This window comes from Anopheles arabiensis, chromosome X (assembly GCF_016920715.1).
Source record: "Anopheles arabiensis isolate DONGOLA chromosome X, AaraD3, whole genome shotgun sequence".
Classification (NCBI taxonomy): Eukaryota; Metazoa; Arthropoda; class Insecta; order Diptera; family Culicidae; genus Anopheles; species Anopheles arabiensis.
The window spans coordinates 360,989-381,116 of record NC_053519.1 but is presented as its reverse complement, the minus strand read 5'-3'; the positions used below and the strand labels follow the sequence as shown (position 1 = coordinate 381,116).

The 20,128-nt window shown below is 48.0% G+C and overlaps 1 protein-coding gene across 1 annotated transcript in view; it reads left to right on the top strand.

Annotated features, from left to right (window-relative positions):
• The window catches only part of LOC120905587, a 95,826-nt gene that overhangs the window by 40,709 nt on the left and 34,989 nt on the right, over nt 1–20,128 (top strand). The window contains exon 2 of the mRNA XM_040316525.1: nt 16,871–18,303. Within this exon, the coding sequence (XP_040172459.1) occupies nt 16,871–18,303 (1,433 nt within the window). The remainder of the gene's footprint in view (nt 1–16,870; nt 18,304–20,128) is intronic.

Here is a 20,128-nt window from a genome sequence, read left to right as displayed (position 1 = left end):
GCTGCTGCTAACACAACGGCCCGCGGCGAAAGGAGAGAGGAAGGATGGAAAGCCTGGGCAGTAGGTGGGGGGAGGGGGGACGTTCGGGAGGTCGGAACTTCAGGCAAAGATTATCGATCCGGAAGGTTGCTTCCGTGCGGTGGATGGATTTTCCATCTGCCTTTTCTGCTTGCGTCTTTGTCGTGCGAGGACTTTTCTTCTTTGATTGTCTGTGGGTGTGTGTGTGTGTGGGTGGTCGCTGAGCAAAGAAGGTAATGAAAGCGACAGCAACAAAAAGAACGCAAACCTTACGGGCGGTTTGTGTGTGGAGTGTGCACACGATCTGATTGCAACCGAGTCCGGGAGTCCCCCCGGTCCTGGGCGTGTGTTTTGTCGTTTGCGGGAGGAGTGGCAGTGCCGATTAACATGCCTATTAACAGTGCTTGCCTACATTCGGGCGTCGATGTCACGGCTCTCGATAGTGTGCGGGGAGTGAGATTGGAACGAATCAATTCGCCTCCCTCTGCCGCACTCGTTCGCTTCCGGTGTCAGCCGGCCGCTTCAACCACCCGGAGGATGTCATTCGATCACTGTCTCCCGCTTTCTAACACACATCATCCGCCCTGCCCACGCTCAAACAAACTTTCGCTCACGCGCTCACACTGCTCCGCCCAGGGTGCGATGATTGAATGGTAATTAAACGGAAATTTAGCCGTTTGGTTGCAAAACGGTGCCTCACCGGCAGAAAGGGAAATGAGTTTTCGGTACGGTGAATGGAAAAATACGAACACACACAGACACATACGTACGTGAGGATTTGGATGGCTGAGATCCAGCGACATGGCTGACCCGCAGATTGTGCAGACGTGCCCACACGCGGGCACATATTTAATCAAACACCCACCATCGCTCCCGGGAGAGCCGCTTTTGCTCAAAACCACCAAATGTCTTGAATTTTTGCTGTGTTTATACACACACACACACACATACACACACACACACACACACACACACACACACACACACATGCAAGTGATCCAGCACGAAGGCAGAACAGTTAGCTAACGGGGTGTGAAAGGTGACGAGTGCGTCCTGAGCGCTTTATATGAGGGTTCGTTGCTTTTCAACTGTGTATTTCGTCACTCAGTGTGTCAGGGTGGAAGACATTTTATTTCCTTTTCTTTTTGGCACTTTTTTGTGCTCAGCAAAAACACAACCTCACACTACCGTTGCTTCGCTGTCCCTAGTCCCCGGATCGGCCAGCTAGGAAATATTTAAGCAATTGTCAGCGCAGGAGTGCAAAACACCGTTGCTCCTTAAATTGGACGCCAGCACAGATATCGCTTTTCCTTTGCCTTTCGGTCAAAAAAAGACACTCGCACACACACAGCCACATGGGCTGCATGAGCCCTTTTTTTCGCCGACACCACTATACATATATTGCACTTTATCCCTTCGGGAGCTTAACTCGATGTCGACGTCGTCGAACGGCTTGCAGCATGGCTCCGCAGCAAAACACCTTTTTCCAAACCACATCTCACGAGCATCATTTCCATTTGTGTCCGAGTGCCTGGGATGACGGTTGGATGGAGTTTTTTTTTTGTTTGTTGCTCTACCAACGCACACAGGTGAAATGGACTCGCACGATCCAAGACTCGATAATAGACCACCGGCCGGGGGGGAAAGGAGAAGGGATGGCACAACAATTCCAATCCAGTCCAGCTTCCCGTTATTGAATATCCGGGGCCAACCTTTTTACCCTTAGTCGGAATCCCTTTCTGGGTACGCCTCCCAGCGGATCGATTCGACGGACGGAAATGGGACGTGTATGGCATCGAGCAGGTTTTTCATGCCTTAACGAAGACACCAAAAATCCTTCTACTCAATCGTCTACGAAAAATGCGTATTAGTGTTCGATGCTTCGGCGAAAATCGTGCGTTACCGACGACAAGGGGGGTAGGGGGGTGTAGAGAAAACGGGACAAGCGCATTTAAGGCTTAAGCGAATATTCTGAGGCCTTTTTTCTCTTCTGTAATTCCTTCTGTTTTTTTTTTCATTTTCGATGTGTGTGTGTGTGTGTGTGTGTTTGTGTATGCTCTCATGCTGATTTGGCTTAACGTTTTGACGACGTGTCCTTTTCATCATTCATATTTTAGCCACGCGGTAAAATTCATATGAATACTTTTCATGTCCCCATTTTCCCCCATTCCACCCGAAACGTGTGAAGAACCATGGAAGAAGAATGTGTACGTTAATGGACACTGTTTGTTCGTTCGGCATGTTTTTCAACCGAATGTGGCGACCGAGTGTCAAGTGTGCAACATGGAGATTGATTTAGGGGGTGGCCACCAAAAAAAAAAAAAAAATACGGAACAAACCTTTCTTCTTTCTGTCGAAAAATACGATCCCCAAAACGGATACAGGCGGTGGGGGATGTATCATTGACCGTTTTGGGTCGCCAACTGCCTGGACGCCTTCGTGGCAAAGTGGAGGAGGGGTTTGAATGGGCCATACCGGGGAGACTACAAAATGAGCCATTTGATTAAAGTCAACATTTACCCCGCCTCGCGTGGGTCCGCCCGTGCCGTGCGGGTACCGTGCAGCCGACGGTAAAAGAAAACAGCCAAGGGAAACCCATCGCGAGGGGGGGGAAAGAAAACACTCACGCGTTCACAGCGATGCACGCGCGCGCAACCCGATAGCCCATAAGCGGTGAGCCGTTAAAAAAGGTTTATATTAGAGCTTTGGGTTGGCGAACGGGCGGTCACGAAACGCACAATGTGAGGGAAGTGACGAACCTGAAATTGTGCGCTGGTTTTGGTGTGTGCGATGGCAGCAAAAGGGATGCTCATCACCATTAACAAATTGTGTGAGAAGATTTGAATGACTTTTACCCTGCCACCCGGACGCCCCAACCAACTGGCGTGAGGACGAAACCTCCATTTTCCCCATTTTTTTGGTTGCAAACGAGGAAGGGAGAACCATTTTGCGAATCCGCTATCCTTGTCCCCTGCTACCCTCAAACACTTTAGTTTGTCTGCGTAAGTGTGTGTTTTTTGAAAAGGACAAGGAGAATTGTTCAGAAGAATGTTTGCATGTTTCACTACATACGAGGAGGGTTGAATGAAAACAATTTGAAGACGGAACAACCGCACAATAGGGTTTATTGAGTTGTGCGGCAACGTAACGTAATGACGTCCAAAATATCCCTAGAAAATCACACAAACACACACACACACACACACACACACACACACACAATCAAGATGCAAATAAAAAAAATTAAATCGCATTGGTGTCCCCAAACCAAGCTCAAAATCTTATCAAAACTCTTGAAAAACCAGGCGCCTCCATGTACGCCAATATCCATGGAGACGCCTGGTGCCCCAAGGGCACTGTAAAAAGGATATTTTTCACCGGTAGATGAAGATATCGGGTTATCATAAACAAAAGCAAAATATATTTTCTTTGTTTTTAGCATGAGGCTACCACACATCTAGCATTTGACGTATTGATTTACCTGCTAATTTCACTGCATTAATTTGAAGCCCCGTGCGTGTATGAGTGCTTGCGTAAGCGAACGAACATAATGTGAGCAATATTATGCAAGTGAAAAAAAAAACTGAAAAAGCGAGCATGTGGTATTATCAGCCACAGGAGAATTATGCTCTCATATATGAAGCTTTTTTTTTGTTTGCTTCTGTTACTTGTCTCTCTTCGACCGTTGTGAGCTGCTGTGAGCGCATTGATGTGCTTCATTTGTAGCCCCTGCCGTGTTGCCCTATTGTTGCCTGTTCGCTTTGTTTCGGCTAATTTTACAAGCATGGCAGTTTTCAATTCCAGCCATCATCACTTCCCGCTAGAAACCCGTTTGAAGCGGCCAAAGGCTGGCTTGGAGAGCGGTTTGCGAACGTCCGATGGATACTCACGGTGCAAAACTGTTACACCCCCTTTGTTCCAGCCGTCCGGTAGACTAACTCCTACTTATCAGCGCCCAGTGCTATGGCCCACGCCATTCCCACTCAAAGGCAAAGTGCGCTTCAACCGACGAGTGTGTTCTTTCTCCTCCTCCTCCTCCTCCTCCTCCTCCTCCTCCCCCGTTCGAGATGGTACACGATGATTCGATCCAAACGTTCTCAAATAACGTAAAAGAAACAATGTTTGGTTCTGCCTCCCTCATGCCTGCGCTTAGCCTCGCGCCAAAGTATGAGGCCAGTTTGGCATCAAACCATTCGCCACTGTATTTTTGATTTTTTTTTAAGGATGGAAAGGATGGCGATGCTTTCCGGAAGCGTATAATAGAAACGGGGCGAACCAAACACAAGCGAACGAGAAGCAACAGCGAAAGCGATTGCGAGCGATGAGATACGTGTGTGTCGTGCGAGAAAATCATGATAAGATAAAGTTAACATGTTATTTTCGTTGCCATTTTGTTCTTTTCTCTCAGTCTCTCTCTCTCTCTTTTCTCTATCACCAATCGCCCTGTTCTGATTGTTCGCTTGTGCCATGTCAGACCGGTTGTTCTTCACTCATTTTTGCTGCTCTAAGTTTGTTTTTTTGCGTGCTTCTTTTAAAATCATATTCAGCAAAAACTGGCTCACAAAAAAAGGTGGTATGGAGTGTGCCTGAACTAAGGCGCCCTCTGTCTTTTGTTCTTCAGCTATGACTACGTTTATTTTTACCCATATCCGCTCGCCCAGCACGATAGTCGTTACACTCTTTCTCAATTTATTGTTTTTTTTTTGCTTCCACCCCCCGCCGGATTGGTTTTGCGCTACTGCTCCTGGTCACGGCACCAGTAAAGTCTTTTTTTCCTCACGGCACTCGTTTTTGTCGCCACAAAAAAAACGTAAGCGTGCGCGGGCGCACCAACCGGGTTAAATGAGGTTATGTGGTTGTTTTAGCTTTAGAAGCAAAAACGCGAAGGTACAATACCTTTTCCCTGCAGGAGCAGGGAAGGTAGGTCTGCGGGTTTCCAGCAGCATGCTAGCACGAGCGAAAAAGACAAGCCACCCAGAGCGGAAAGAAGCGTGAGGGTCTCCCGGGTGGGCGAAGGGTGGCAAAAATATCGATAAAAACCAATCGCCAAATGAAACGATGGTAAAACAACGCGAATGGATGGTGTAGGATGAAGTTCCGCGAAAAAAGGGAACTGACGGGGAATAGATTATGGCGAAATGGAGCTAGACAATTGACTTTTGGGCGAGTGCAGAGTGCTGGTGGAAGTACTTTCATGACTTTCCAATCCTACCCGTCTCGAATTCAACCCCTCCCATCTTCCCTCCCCTCCCCACCGTTCTACTAAAGCACCAAAACCCGTGCCGGGGCGAGAGTTGCCGAGTTTGCATTCGCTATTTGCTGAAAAGCTATTAAACCACATTCGATGATGGATCGTTGCCTGCCTGAGATGCTGCTGCTCCGGCGAAGAAGAGATAGCAACGGATAACGGCCTGGTTGCGTGTGTATATGTGTAGAAATGTTACTTGTATATATATATATGTGTGTGTGTGTATTCGGGTAGTGCGGGTCGGAAGTAAAACGGGATTGTTTTCCCATTTACTTTATTTGTCTGGTGGATTTCTCGGGTATTTTGTTCTTGCGGTGGCCGCACCGGGACGGGAGCAAAGCTGCTACACCGCCTTCGGTTTTTTGAATATTTATATCTCATTCTTTTCCTGTTGCCTTCACTTAAGCAGGCGCTTGCACGCTGTTGAGCCCGGGAAGGCGAGGCCCGGAGCAAAACAGAAAGCAGGAAGGATGAATGTGTCTGGCAGATGGTAGCGGGAAACGTGCGTTACCGCTTTTGTTTTTGTTTTTTTTTATGTTGTTGTTGTGAAAGCTGTCGATTTGAAATCAATTTCACTTTCACTTTCAACAAAACTTTGCCGGCGCTTTTCTTTATCGGCTTGGGGTTTAGCAGGGTTAGCAGCGGTGCGTTAACCTGCGAACGGGCGAGCCGACCAGTGTTGATACGTTCTAACCCTATTAACATAGCCATTTTATAGTCGTAGCTTAGTTATTTGGGCGTCTGTTCTTTTTTTGATGTTGCTGCAAAAGCGCCTTAAAGTATGCAATCTGCAGTACGATAGGGTCTTTTTAAGCCAGCACTCTCCGAAGTGCTTGAAAATCTTTTTCCCGCTAAAGGTAGTCATTAAACGCTAATCGCAACGGCACTTAACATGCTTCTAGGACAGTCCAATCAGAGCTAGAGGAAAAACCTCGTTCGTGCCAGCTCCGATGCCGCTTCCTCGGTGCGAACCGTGTCGTGCGACCGGCCCGTTTTCGCCCTACTTCCCATGATTCTGCTTCTGCACGACGTCACCACCACTCACCTTCACCTTCGGAGAATCGATTCTTCTTTCTTCCGCTACCACCCGCTACCCGATCGGGTCTGCCGGAAAAATCATCGCAACTTTATCACGCTCGATTCAATGATTTTCACCCCACCCCCAATGACTTTTCATCCTTTCCCACCCTCGTGTGAAGAGTTGCTTTTCAGTGCGTTCCGGGAGAGTTTTTGAAATTTGAGCAGCTAACGGCACCGACGGCACCACCACCCCCAACACCCGCCAACTACTATCGGGGAGGGGGGCTGATAACGTTATTGTTCTACCGAAGAAAAAGAGCCGAATGAGACTGTGCGCGTGTATGTGTGTCTTTCTGTATGTGAGGGAGAGTAAATCGTCTCTCACGGGCGGCTCATCATCGTCATTCCCGTTCGCCGTTTGCCGACACATGTTTACCGGTGGGAGGATTTTTCAATTATAAAATCCCTTTTCGCACACGGCAGCTCTGCCTGTCGCCCTTCCGGACGGCCGACATGAATCTTTGGAGACCCTTTTGGGGGAACGAGGTGAGAGAGAAAGCGCAGAAACTTAGTGGCTAGAAGAAGGATTAAAGTTTTCCTTCTGCTCCTGCTCGGGCTCCTGCATGGGCAAGCCCATCTCTCCCTCCCGTCCCGTGCGCTTTCTCTGTAAAAGCTTTTCTCGCCATTTCGGTTGGCTAAATTGCCATTTGTCGGCAGTGCCGATGCGTCGTCCATCACAATCCCATTTCCACACTTTTTGGGAAGCGAAGGGGAAGGGTTTGAGCAAAGTGGTAACAGTAGCTTCTCCAGCACGGTCGTGATAAAGCCATGTAAGCGAAGGGGGAGAAGAGAAGAAGGGAGGGGGTTTTCCCATGTCACTTTCTGTGTTTGCACGAGCGCACCAACCATGGGAGCTTCGAAATTGGGTGGAGTTTCGTGCGCCCGTTGTTTGCATGGCGTGTGTGACGCTCATTGTTCTTGGCTCATCCTTTTGCCCCGCGTCCCTTTGCGCACGTCTTTCCTGGCGGAACGTCGCGGCCTCTACCAGCACCACCGCCACGAAGCGGAGGTAATAATTTCCCCTCCGGAAGTATGGTAACAAGGGAAGTAGTTTTACTGCTAGCACAATATTTGTGCTTCACGTTGGAGTGTGGTGTTTTTATCTCCCTTGCTGGATTTTTGCAGGGATGTTCTTCGTGGGATCTGTAGCACAGATCGCTTTTTTTTGCATATTTCGAGCGCTTTTCGAGTGCTTTTCGAGTGCTTTTCGAGCGTGTGAATAATACTGCATGAAATCTGTTCGAATTCATAATCTTTGTAGTTATTTGGATCGTTTTTCTAGCGTCTTTTCGATTATACTTTTAAAACAATAAGTACGCACAATAAATTCTTGCTATTTCGAGCTCCACTCGAGCAGATCATGGTTAAAAATTTATAAAAAATGTCTCTTGGGACTATTTTGCAAAGGACAACGAAGAAAGCATCGTAAAAGCCGCATCACAGTTGATTTTAAGGGGCTTGTACTAAACGTTCCTTAAACTGGCGTAGTTTAAAAGCATTTTAAGGCTAAATAGCTCAAAAGTCAGATTTTCGAGCTCGGAAATATCAATTGGTCTTGTTCTAAAGCGTTTTTCGAGTGATTTTTGAGCACTTCGCGTACATTTCCCAATTGACATTTTTGAGCTCGATATTTCCCTTGAACTGGCGCCTTAAACTGCAACAGTTTGAGGGACTTTTAGAACGAGCCCTGTAAAAACGAATGTGATGTTTTTGGCAAGGATTTTTTCCAGAAAAGCTGTAACAAATATGACATATTTTGTATTAAATACTTCGTAACGTAACCTAGTGAAGTTGTACCAATACGTTTCCAGCACTTTTCGAGCAATTTTAGAGCATTATTAGAGCATTATACAGTATAAGTATTTTACTAAGCGGCGTCGTCATTTCTGGGAAACTCTTCAGTCACCACAACCGCAAAGAACCCTGCACTACTCCGTGCACGTGCACGGGCAGGAAGTTTTGTTTTCCCTCCATCGTTAGGTTAATAAAATCTCGAAAAATCCACCCCTTGCCACTCTCCTTTCGTTCAGGGAAGGGTGTACTAACCGAAGAGCGTAATAATATCCGCTTACGAGCATCTCGGCCCGGAGGTGCTTCGATGGGCGAACGCTGCGCGATAAAAGCGAACTGAAGCGAACAAAAGGACGGTGATTACGATTTAAAAAAACAGATTGGGAAACGATTATTTCCTGCGTTGTTTCAGGTGTCAAAAAGACACACGCACACACAAAGCGCGGCGAGAGCGGTAGCGTCGCATCGAGTACGAACGACATCGTTCTTTATCGTTTCATTTCCCTCTCCTTCTTCCTTCTTAATGAGTCTATTAACATTAAAATTCGACAGCTTTGACCCAGTGTTGTGATACGGCTTGTGCACTGTTCCGCAGGTCGGTGCTTCCTTGTGCCGCTGGTTTTAATTAATTTATCCACTTCCACTGTGCAATGCGATGAAACACAGCGTGCCAGCATCCCGCGACGAGTGAACGATGTAAGCAAAAACAAACACACGCACACACTCGCTCTCAAACACCATAAACTTCATCGGGAACAATACGCACCGAGGCGGCTGAATGTGTGCACAACGCGCCCAGCTCTTTACGCCGAGCTGGACAGACAACGTTTAAGTGAAAGTGATCGCTGCGTCGTGCGCGTGAAATCTATCCCACCTGTGCAAGCGGGTTGTACTCGTGTGTGTGTGTGTGTGTGTGTGTGTGTGTGTGTGTGTGTGTGGGGTTTGCCCCACCCTTCCCCAGCACCATCACCACCAACAATCAAACGGCAGTAGAAAGCCCATCAACACCACCACCGAGAGCGGCAGCTTGGGCCGGGGGCCCCGTGTGCGCCTAAAAGTATGCAGCTGATGACATTCAACTCGCTGCTCATGTTCGACATCGTGTTCATCTTTTTCCTGTTCCTGGTCGGCGTCACCTGCCTGGTGTACTATCTGCCGCCCCGCGAGCTCACACCCCACGACCAGTCGTCCTCCTTCTGCTCATCCTCCTCCTCCTCCTCCTCTTCCTCCACCTCCTCTTCGCCGGTTGCGTTTCCTTCGCCGCGCTCGGGTGGGCCGGTGGTGCGTGGCTGTGCCTCCGCTGCGCGGCGCATTTCCGGCGAGGGCGGCACACCGATCATACTGGTCGGTGTGCGAAACGAAGCAGAACAGCAGCAGCAGCAGCAACAGCAACATGCGCAACAGGAAACAGTACCGGACCGGTCACCGGGAAGGCGGTTCTCCCGCGCACTGACAGCTGACAGTGTGCGGACCGACCCGGTCGACCTGTACCCGTCCTACCCGGGTGGGCGGTTGGTGGCCGACGAGCAGGAGGTGCTGCTGCTGGACTGCACGCTAGAGGAGCTGGTGGCCCTACGGCAGATGGCGGCCGGTGGAGAGATGAGACTGTCCCGGACGGAACCGTGCCGCAGCTGCTGCTGCCAGTACCAGCCGAGCGTGGACCGGTGGGTCGGGCCAACGGTAGCGCCCATCGTGCCGCTGCCACCGACGCCACCGCCACCACCGCCGCGCTGCACTGTGCCCTTCGCCCAGGGCGGAGAGGACGAAGCGGAGGATGAGGAGGAGGACGAGGAGGAATACATTGATGAAGTGGACCAGCAGCAGCAGCAGCAGCAGCAGCAGCAGCATCACCGTGTCGAGTATGTTCGTATCGAGATCGAACGGCGCGGCCCTACGACCAACAACGGCAACACCAATGCCACCACTACCACCACCATCCCGGCAGTGTCAATGGCAACGAGTGGTGGTGGTGCTGCTGGCGGCGAACCGACGTCGATGCCAGCCTGCTGCTACGTCCGGGCGAAGGATACCGACATCAGGGCGTGCAGTGGACCGATTCATGATGTGTAGAGGTACGTCTCCCCCGGTCATGTCGTGCCGGTCCTGTTATTGTTGGATGTTATTGCCTCCCTTTTTTGTGTTGCTCTTAATTTGCATACATTTCAGTAGCACCAAAGCCGCCCGCTCGGTGTGTTGGTGTTTTGGATTAGAGATGTATTTGTGTGCGTTTTTTTATGTTTGTGTTATTTTTAGGGCAGACAATTTTATAATCAGACTGAGAGGAAACAATCTGCACAGTCAGTCAACCAATCCTGTGTAGAAATTGTTTTTATTTGAGCGCACTATGCGATAATGGGAGTGCGATACGACAAGCTGTCTCGAAAAAAGAAAAGAAAACAACGGAATTTGCTGAGCATGCCATAAAGTCATCGTTAACGCTTCACTTGTTAAACCGTACCCAAGTGCATACATTTAGACGGCACTCGATGTTTTTGTAGGACCCGTTTTTTTTTTTCAGCACACCTAAAAGTATGCAATCCACGCTACACAATAGGTTTGCCGTTGGCATGACAAGCTTCTCGATAAAAGGTTCGATCCTTACAAGCTGTGAACCTGTCATGGCCACTGTGAACATGGCACACTGTTCGCGCGCCCAAATGCATGCAATTCCTGATGCGTGGTGCTACAACAGTACAGTCCGTTTGTGCTGGCATTCGATTCTTCAGGACCCGCAGTAAAAAAGACCCTCCAGCCTAGTGATGGGAACAATCAATTTTCTTCGGTATCGATTCCGGCGAAATCCAAAGTTTTCTGGAATCGATTCCGGGTAGTGGGTCCAGAACCGAAATCGAATGGTAAGTATGGAATCTGTGCCCGGCATTGGATGTGGAATCACAATCGGCTCCGGAATCGGAGTCGATTTCGGCATCCAAGAGAATAGGCGTTAGGGTCCTGTCTTATACTGCTGCGATAGCCGCAAAGAATCCAAATGTACTTTATCTGTGCTAAATTCCAGAACAAATTCTAATTTCGGTACCGATTCCTAATCCGGAGTAAATTCTGGTTCCGATTCCGGAGCTGACTGTGATTTGGGAACCGAATCCGATTCCGAAATCGACTCCGGAGTCGGCTCTATAATCGGATCCGGAACCGGAATCGATTCCAGAATCGAAATTCCGATACCACAGTTCCAATTCCGACCTCCCACCACTACTCCAGCTACGTATTGCTAGGAGCTAGCCAACGGCAGCCTAAAGGTATGCAACTCGCATTGCAAAATGGTCTTTTGTATGACACATAAAAAAACATTCCCAAATCCGTCCGAAAATCCCGAAAAGCGGTAACATCGGCAGTTCGTATATCGGACTCAGACCGAGAGCATTTAATTAAAATGCCAAATTTTGTCCCATCCCCCCCCCCCCCCCCAGTGGGCAGTGGGTGGTGGGAACGACAAACGGAATCGAGCGACTCCGTTACACGTGCTGTGCGAACAAAAGGACCGCACACTACGGCCTGGTGTCATCAGCAACGGTTTCAGCTTTCGATGCTGCGCGTCGGTGCATCGGTTGCGCTCTGTGCCCCACCTTTACTGTTACTGAGCACTGGTAACGCGCACGAATTGGCACGAATTGAGACCCAAGGCCCCTTTCTGCACATCCCACTTTATCCCCATTATCCTTCTTCTTCCACCACCACCAGCGTCCAGAGATTAATGATGATTAATTGCAACGCAGCTAGTGATGCCAGTCGCGAGTGGAGATGCAAGCGCGTTGCCACCGGCACAGCACTCGGCCAAACCTCCAGCGCCGCGAGGGAGCGGAAATGAAGGATCAGTAACGTGTCAGTTCGGGCACGCGGGAGCGCTTGACACCGCACAGAGCATTTGTCACGTGTCATCCGCAACTGTGGACGCGCGATGCGGGCCTGTCCAAGGATTACAAATGCGCGCGAGCTCGCTCCCGGGCACTGGCAGCTGAAGATGGGGGGGAGGGGGAGGGGGCGCAGGCGTCATTATGGAAGTAATTAGGTTTCGTCCGTGGATGATGGCTTGTGTGTGGGTATGTGTGTGTGGTTTTTTTATCGTTCTCTTCTCAACAGACGAAGCGTGCATTTTGAGCGGCTGCAGTAATGAAGCGGTTTTTGTTTCGTTTTCAAAGGTCTTCGATGTTAAAAGTGTGTAATGGGCGAATGGGCACGGAGTGTGAAATGCAGTATAAAGGATGCTTACACACACACACATTTTATCGGGATGCATCCTAAAAGACACCTTAATGGTTTCCCACGACAAGCTGGCAACGAGCGCGCAGCTGGCTTGAAAAACAAACACAAACTCTGGAGTCAACAAGAGCACAAAAAAAGCCAATGGCCAGGTCATAAAGGCTATTTCAGCCCGTGGCCGGTATCAGGGGCTTCTTCTCGGTCAGCAAGCAGCTCTGGTACAAGAGTAAAGTCGTAGCGTTGGCAACAAAAACGATATCCAACTGCAGTTTTTGTTTTTGCTTAGTGCGGCGTCAGGAGCATCGTGCCAGGTGCTAATGAAATCATTCCCGCCAGCCGGGAAAGCGATGTCACTTTTGTCTTTAATGGATCACTAAGAAACGGAAATGGAGGTACGTGCGCTGAGATGCGCAAGAATGCACCTTCCCCCGGAAGCTGCAGCGCCAGGCAAGATTGCTGCCTTTTTCTCAGTCTCCGGAGTGGAAGCGTTTTCTGTGTTCATTATCATTATTTAAAATTTCACCAAATGGCTTCCCCCCTTCCTGCAAGGGGAAGGAAACGGTGCGAGACAAAGCGGGCGTAAATGGGACGAGATTTTGCGAATGACGGAGCTGTCCAATTTTAAGCGCTGCGCCATAATACGAGATAATGGAAGAAACCACCACGGCATCCGTCCTGTATCTCTTCTAGGCTCTTCTTGATGTTAATTATTTCATTATTGTAGTTTCGGTGTGCATTGAGCGAATGATATTTTCATTTATTTTGTTCTTTTTCTTATGTATGTGTGTGGGGGTGTTTTCCCTTTCTGCCGGCGTTGCATGCCGGAAAACAAACACACTGCTTTGTTCAGAACATGATAAGTTTTTGAGGTGGGTGGGTGTGTGCGTATGTGGTGGTATGGTAAAGACAGTTGCAATCCAATTAAATAGCAAACCACACACACACACACACATACACGCGCGCTCACTCGATACTGTGTGTGTTCCAATATGCTTGCCTCCGCAACACAATGAAACGCCCCACTGGGCCGAGCGTAAATGCGATCGCTTTGATTCAATTAAACCGCAACGCCCGAATGACGCGTGAAACATGAGGCAAACAGGCCGCGAGAGTGTACGCGACTGTACCCGCTTGATGAAAGTGACAAATTAATTATTTTCCCGTGCGCAGCGCCTTTTCGAGAGTTTGTGGGCTTTTGCTGTTGAAGCTTGCCGCTGTAGCTTGCGGGATTCGTTGCAGTAGATTTGTGCAGGAGCAGGAGGCCGAGGAGGAAAATATAAAAAAGGCACCAGGGTGCAGCGGAATGCAACAAAATGTTGTGGTGAAATTTGATTTGTTCGATACAAGTATGTTTCTTTTTTTTTTCATCAAACCGCTTTGAGTTATTTTGAGGTTTTTGGTTGGAGCGCCTAACTGTATGCAATCGATTGTTTTCTGATAGGTTTTAGCCGTTATACGATTTTTTATTTGAGTTCAAACAATCGACTGCAATGAAGGATTTATTATTATCTTTATTTTTATTATTATTATTATTATTATTATTATTTCGAAGTCCTAAAATTAATGTTAGAGTAAAAATTGTCAAAAAAACGTTAATGATATTTTTTATAATTTTGTTTTATTGGAAAAGTACATAATTTTTAATGGTTGAAAACCAAGCCGTAGATTCTAAAATAGAAGCTAAGTCAACCGAGTATAATGTAGTTCGCCTGATTTTGGGCACTATTAAGGTCAAATTTAGACCTTGAGTGAAATTGAACGTAATAATCTATGTTTTTTTACTATATTTCATTAAATATTTATCAGAATGTGGCTTATCGTTTGGTGTGTAGAAAGGATACTCCACTCTCCAACTGTTGAACTGTATACATATTGAAGTAATGAATTAAATGGATTCCCTTGTGATTCGCCGCTGACCTTTTCAAACCCGTGAACAATGTGGGGAATCGCAAGGAAATGCATTTAGTTCATTATATCAATATTTTTTGTAGTCTAAATAACTGGGGATTGAATTCTCTTCTTTTGATGTTTGATACACCAATTAATATTTAATGAAATATAATCCCAAGATTTCATTGATCAATTTACTGATTTATTCAACAATAATGACCGCTGAGTCAAACAAACAGGTAAAAAAATGAATGTTTCATCAATAAGCAAAAACCAAACTCTGTAATCTTCGTAACCCTAAGAAGCCCGATAGCTTCCCATGTAACGCGATTTCTGCTTTAAGCAATACGGCTCTTTTGGACCGTTCCTCCTGAATAAAAAAAAAACCTTTTACCTTTATGGTAAAATAATAACTATAGCTTTATGGTCGCCTCAAAACTGTCATTGCATACTTGTAGGCGTCGCATGCACAAAACCACCAAGCAGAACGCGTTTACCATAACAGCGTTCAATTAATTTCAGCTAAATTAATCCCATCACACAAAAAACGATACACATACATTTGCTTCTCAATGTCGATCCTGAAATGAAACAACCACTTGACAGCCTTTTTGCATACCTAAGTCGCGCATTAGTATTCACAGTAAAAAAAAACTATCCACTCAGCTCCGCCAACCTCTAATCCATTCCCGTTCGGTTGCTTGCGTTTTATGCCACGAGCTTTTGCTTTTGCCGCCTCCTAACACCTGGAGAGCCGGGGAGATACAGCAAAAAGAGCAGTGTTCGGGGCACACTCGGCCGAATAGGAAGAGGAATGTAAAATCTGTTGCACGGAGGGCGAACTGAAGCCATCAACACCGGCTCCCCTGCCCTGTTTACCAACCCTGGAACATGGATGAGAAATGAGCGTGAACTCAATCGGATTGCCCCGGCTGCTGGCTGGCTGGCCTGCCTTTGTGCTCCCACACCTCCCGCAATATGCTGCTAAATCCTTTTTCCCTTCCTCCTCACTCCTTTTCTCCTTCTTCAGTAAGGCTCGGTCCATCAAGAAAGCATGAGCAGGGAATCCGCCCGTGCCGTCCCACGGAAGGATCGTTCTCATTAATTTTAGATTAACTTTTTGAGCGTTGATTTTGTTTCGCTTTTCGATCTGTGTATGTGTACGTGTGTGTGTGTGTGTGTGTGCTTGCTAGGAAAATGATTTGGGTGTGTGTGTGTGTGTGTGTGTGTGTGAGTGTTTAGACACATGCGGTTACTGTCCCTCCTTCATCCGTGCTCCAGCCCACTTCCCTACCTTTGCCGCTCATCTTTTCATGTCGCTTTCGTTGTACTACAAGGATCAACTTCAGTCTTCTGGTGTGGCAACATAAACCGACCAGCCGGATGCTTTTGACTGATTTTCTCACCTTTAACTTTTCCACCCCTCCCGTCCCCCCATTCCGCTTCCCCTGCCCTATCGCATGCCGCCCATCGAGCAGAGGGCAGGTCTCGCCGTCCATCGGGGGCATCAATTTCCGATCGAAGTGTGTTTATTCGAATGGAAATTGCTTTGTACCTTTTTTGGGGCCACTTTCCGTCCCACCGTTGGGAAATGGCACCGAGCAACGATCAACAACCTGCCTACTCCTCCCAACAGTTTTTTTCCATATCAATATCCGAGCTACGGTTTATCTTTCACTTAAAGAATGAAGCGACAAACGGGGGCGTGGATTGAAGGGCATTAAATGGAAAACAACGCACACAACAAAAAACCTGGTATCAGAATTACAAGCGTCAGAAATTTGACTTGCCTTTGGGGGATAAAATAATGACAGCCAGCAGCAGGCAGCAACGGCAGCGAGCCGAGGGATACAATTAATAAAGGTAATTCCTATGGATGAAGGTGAAGGCAATCGGCGCTCGGTGGCGTTGCCAGCCGAAAGAGCAAGAATGCTGGGCCTTTCCGTTCATTTTTTTTTTTTTGCTACTGCCACCGTCGTTCACAAATAACCCCTGGCAGATGTCAAAGAACGCCGGCGACGGCGACGCGAACCCGAGGAACGAGCAGTCAAATCAAACGTCAAGTCGCAGCAGCAACAGCGTCGTGCTGTCAGTTATGTCCGTTTTTTTGTTTGTTTTTTTTTTATCAATCGTTTCGAATTTCGTTCCACGACGCTGTTTTCTCGATTGGATCAGAATTTATCTTCTCTCCGCTTTCCTTTTTTTCTACCCTTCCTAATTGGTACTGGTGGAAATTGGCAAGCGAGAAGGTGCTAGAGATGTGTGTGTGTGTGTGTGTGTGTGTGTGTGTGTGTGTGTGTGTGTGTGTGTGTGTGTGCGTTTACCCATTTTGACCCTTTTTTATCCGACCTAGGTGAAGAATTTGCCCATCCATCCGACCTGATAATGAACAGCTGATTGCAAAATCTCGTTTTCATTCTTTGCGTTTTTGTTGTTGTTGTTGTTGTTGTTGTTGCTGTCATGCTTCACCCTTTTGCGATGCGAACCAATCAATCGGTCCTTCGAGCACGATTTTAAAGCCACGCGAAGAGCTTTGATTGATGGGCAATATTAATTCAAAATTCCTTCAAACCCTGTTCTAACGAGTTTCTCTTTTCCCGTTTTCTTTCCTCCTTTCCCCCTCAGAATGTATGCACAGCCATCGTCTCTGTTGGTGTGGTCATCGTTAGTGTCATCGTCGTCGTTATCGTTGTCACCATCGGAAGGAACGGAGAAGGAAAAGAACCGCCAGCAGCAGCAGCAGCAGCTAGAAGGTGTGGAAGCATCGCAAGAGCAGCAACACTTGCCCCGAAATCAAAACTATCTGGAGAAGCGAGAGTTTGAAACGTCACCGCAGCTACTGGCCGACATCAACAACCGCAACGCGCTGCTGTTGCGCCGAGCTGACCAGTCAATCGAGCAGCCAGCCACCAACAGCATGTCGGCAACTGTTGCTAGCAACAACAACAACAACAACAGCAGTAAAACTTTATCGAGCGAAAGAGACAGTAGCAACAGTGCGAAGGAACAGCAAGCGGTACCAGCAGTAGTGCAGGGCGACGACATGTCACAGACTGCTGCCACCGAGGTGGAGGCGGAGGCCGGCAGTGGCCATCAGTCAACAACCGTACCGCCAGCAGCAGCAGCACCAGCACCACCAACGTATGGTGCCTACACTAACAATACTTTACCGCGGGGGCCTTATCTTCAGTATAAGTATAACAACATTAGTAGTGTTCCGTGCAACCAGGACAATAACGAACATCAGCAACCGCAGCAGCTTATACTACTACACCAGCAGCAGCAGCAGCAGCAGCAGCAACATCATCAACATGCATCAGCACACCACCACCAACAGCAGCAGCAGCAGCAGCAGCAACAAAATTATCAAAAACAGCACCATCATCAACAACAACAACCGCAACAACAACAACAACAACAACAACATCAACGACAGCCGTTACGCAGCAGTGACGTGCTGGAAATGATTTCACGATTCAAACGCATCACCCCTCAGCTGGCGGAGGAGCATAACGGCACAGACCGTCGAGAGGAGGGGGCGATGATAGAGGAGGAGGACGAGGAGGAGGAAGAGGACGAGATGGGGAAGTATCACCGGCAGCAGCTAGAGCATCATCACTACCCACACCACCAACACCAACACCCACAACAACAGCACCATCTTCATCAGCCGACCCATCAACAACAGACGGTGTTGATGGTGACGCACAGCAAGGAAGACGACCAGGGCTGGGAGCGGTACAAGGGACGGTACGTCGCGCAACAGCTGCAGCAACAACCGCGTCATCACTACAACAACCACCAGCACCACCACCACCACCACCACCAGCAACCCCATCAACATCTCTATCAACATCCGGCGGCGGTCAACCATCAACCGGCGGACGGTGGTTCCGATTATCAGCTACGGCCGTTGACACCGGCGACCAACACCGCCGCCACCACCGGCAGTGCCGTCTCGCTCACGAACGTGATCACCCTCAAGCGCCCGAACCAGGCGGAAGGGTGGGCACTGCTCTGCCAGTCCGTCCAGGCACTGCAGGACCTGTTTCTCGGAGGTAAGCGCCTTAATGACACGACTTTTCCCGGTTTGTGTGTTTGTGTGTGGGTGTGCAAGATATGCACCGCGTATGGGTGGAGCATAAGGATATCAATTAATTAGCGAGCCGAAGATAACTTTTGCCTTTCGATCGGGGCAAAGCCGGGTAGCGGGGCGCTTCTGTCGAGCGTTTTTAATTGACAACGCAACAGAGCGTGCTTCCCGGTACTGGTAAATGGCGCTGTGCTTGCGCGCCCTAATGAAGATGGATCTGGCAGGTGTGTCGTTAGATCTGCGCACGGAAACGGTTTGACTCATGCACACACACACACACACGCACATCCACGCAAGTAACACACACGGTACACAGCTAGGATCACTGCATCACTTCTAAAACTAGTAATTAAATCTAGGTTTTGTTTTCTCAACCGTGGGCGATACTGTTACGGTGAAGTTGGTGTGTGTCTCCGCAACTTCCATGGGAACATGACACCTTGGAGGAGGAGATCTGCATGGCATTGTTGGCACCAGACACCTCTAGATGGTTCCACCGATGTGGTACGAGGTGATAAAATATTAAGGATGTTTTATTGGTGACGTTCATTTCAGAGAGATGTTGATGATGCACTCAAGGAATACTTTGGTATCTTAGGAGTAGTTGGCAACTCTGAGACACTATCTTGTTTAAAATGACTTCCATAGGCACAATCCTGGTAGGTTTCTGCAGTTTTCAGTCCTTTTGGCGTCATGACAGTCTTGATGTTGAAGACTTTGGAATATATTAGATTACGAAAAATTTGTAACAAACTCTCCAAAAATAATTTGTTTAGCTCAATGCTGACCTGCTTATGTCTTGGGTCTTCAAGAGGAAGTCCCCTGAAGATACCGATTTATGAAGAAATGTACATTCAAAATAACCAACGCACTGGAAGAACGCTACTTTATCTTCGAGTAGGTTGCGAACTCCAACAATACGATGTCCAACATGAATTCCATGAGCTCAATTCTGACAGGTTTCTGCAGCCCTCAGGTCTATTGGTCTCATATGCTACAGTCTTTATTCTTGATGTGGATGAATTCCGAAGATGCTACTGTATGACTTAATGGAAATTAAAAAAAAACTGATTCAGTGGAACAAGGGTTCTTGATCATGGAAATAATTGCGAATTCCAACAATACCTCCTGAAGTCCTTTTCACATCTTATAAGCTGCTGTTATGAGTTTAGATCAGAGGTTTTACAACCCTGTACAAATCAAAACCTTATCAACCCTCAAGCGACCGAGAAGAAGTGACCCGCCTACAAGTGATGGGTGTCTAACAAACCCCAAACGTTTGTCAAAAAAATAAATAAATAGGAGCCAAAATGCGCCAGTGTGGCTAGCGCATCTTCTCTTGAGTACCGACCCGACACGCTAACAACATCGATCATTTTCCATAGAAGTTTAGTTTTTTTTTGTATCGTTCGTGGTGGTTTGGTATTAGTTTGAGAGGAGCAAGTAAGGGAGAGGGAAAGACCAAAGAACCGGTAGAAAAGAAAAACAATCCACCCAAACACATCAAACTGGTGCTGAAGCGCGAGCCCACCTGCTTGTTTATCTGTGGGTATCGGGCTGCGCGAAAGTTTGCCAAGAACTCCCAGCAGGATCAAGTACACACACACACACAGACACAGCTTCGCTCTCCCGATGGGGTTGGATTTGGGATGTAAGCGTTACCTCGGGAAATTCCCTCCCACAGCCGCACAAAAAACCAAAAACAAAGCGCAGCGCTTGCCTGTGCCCTCTTCGCCCTTTCTCCGCCTTTTGATTGACGAGGAAATGAGAATTTCGTCCCTCGATGGCGC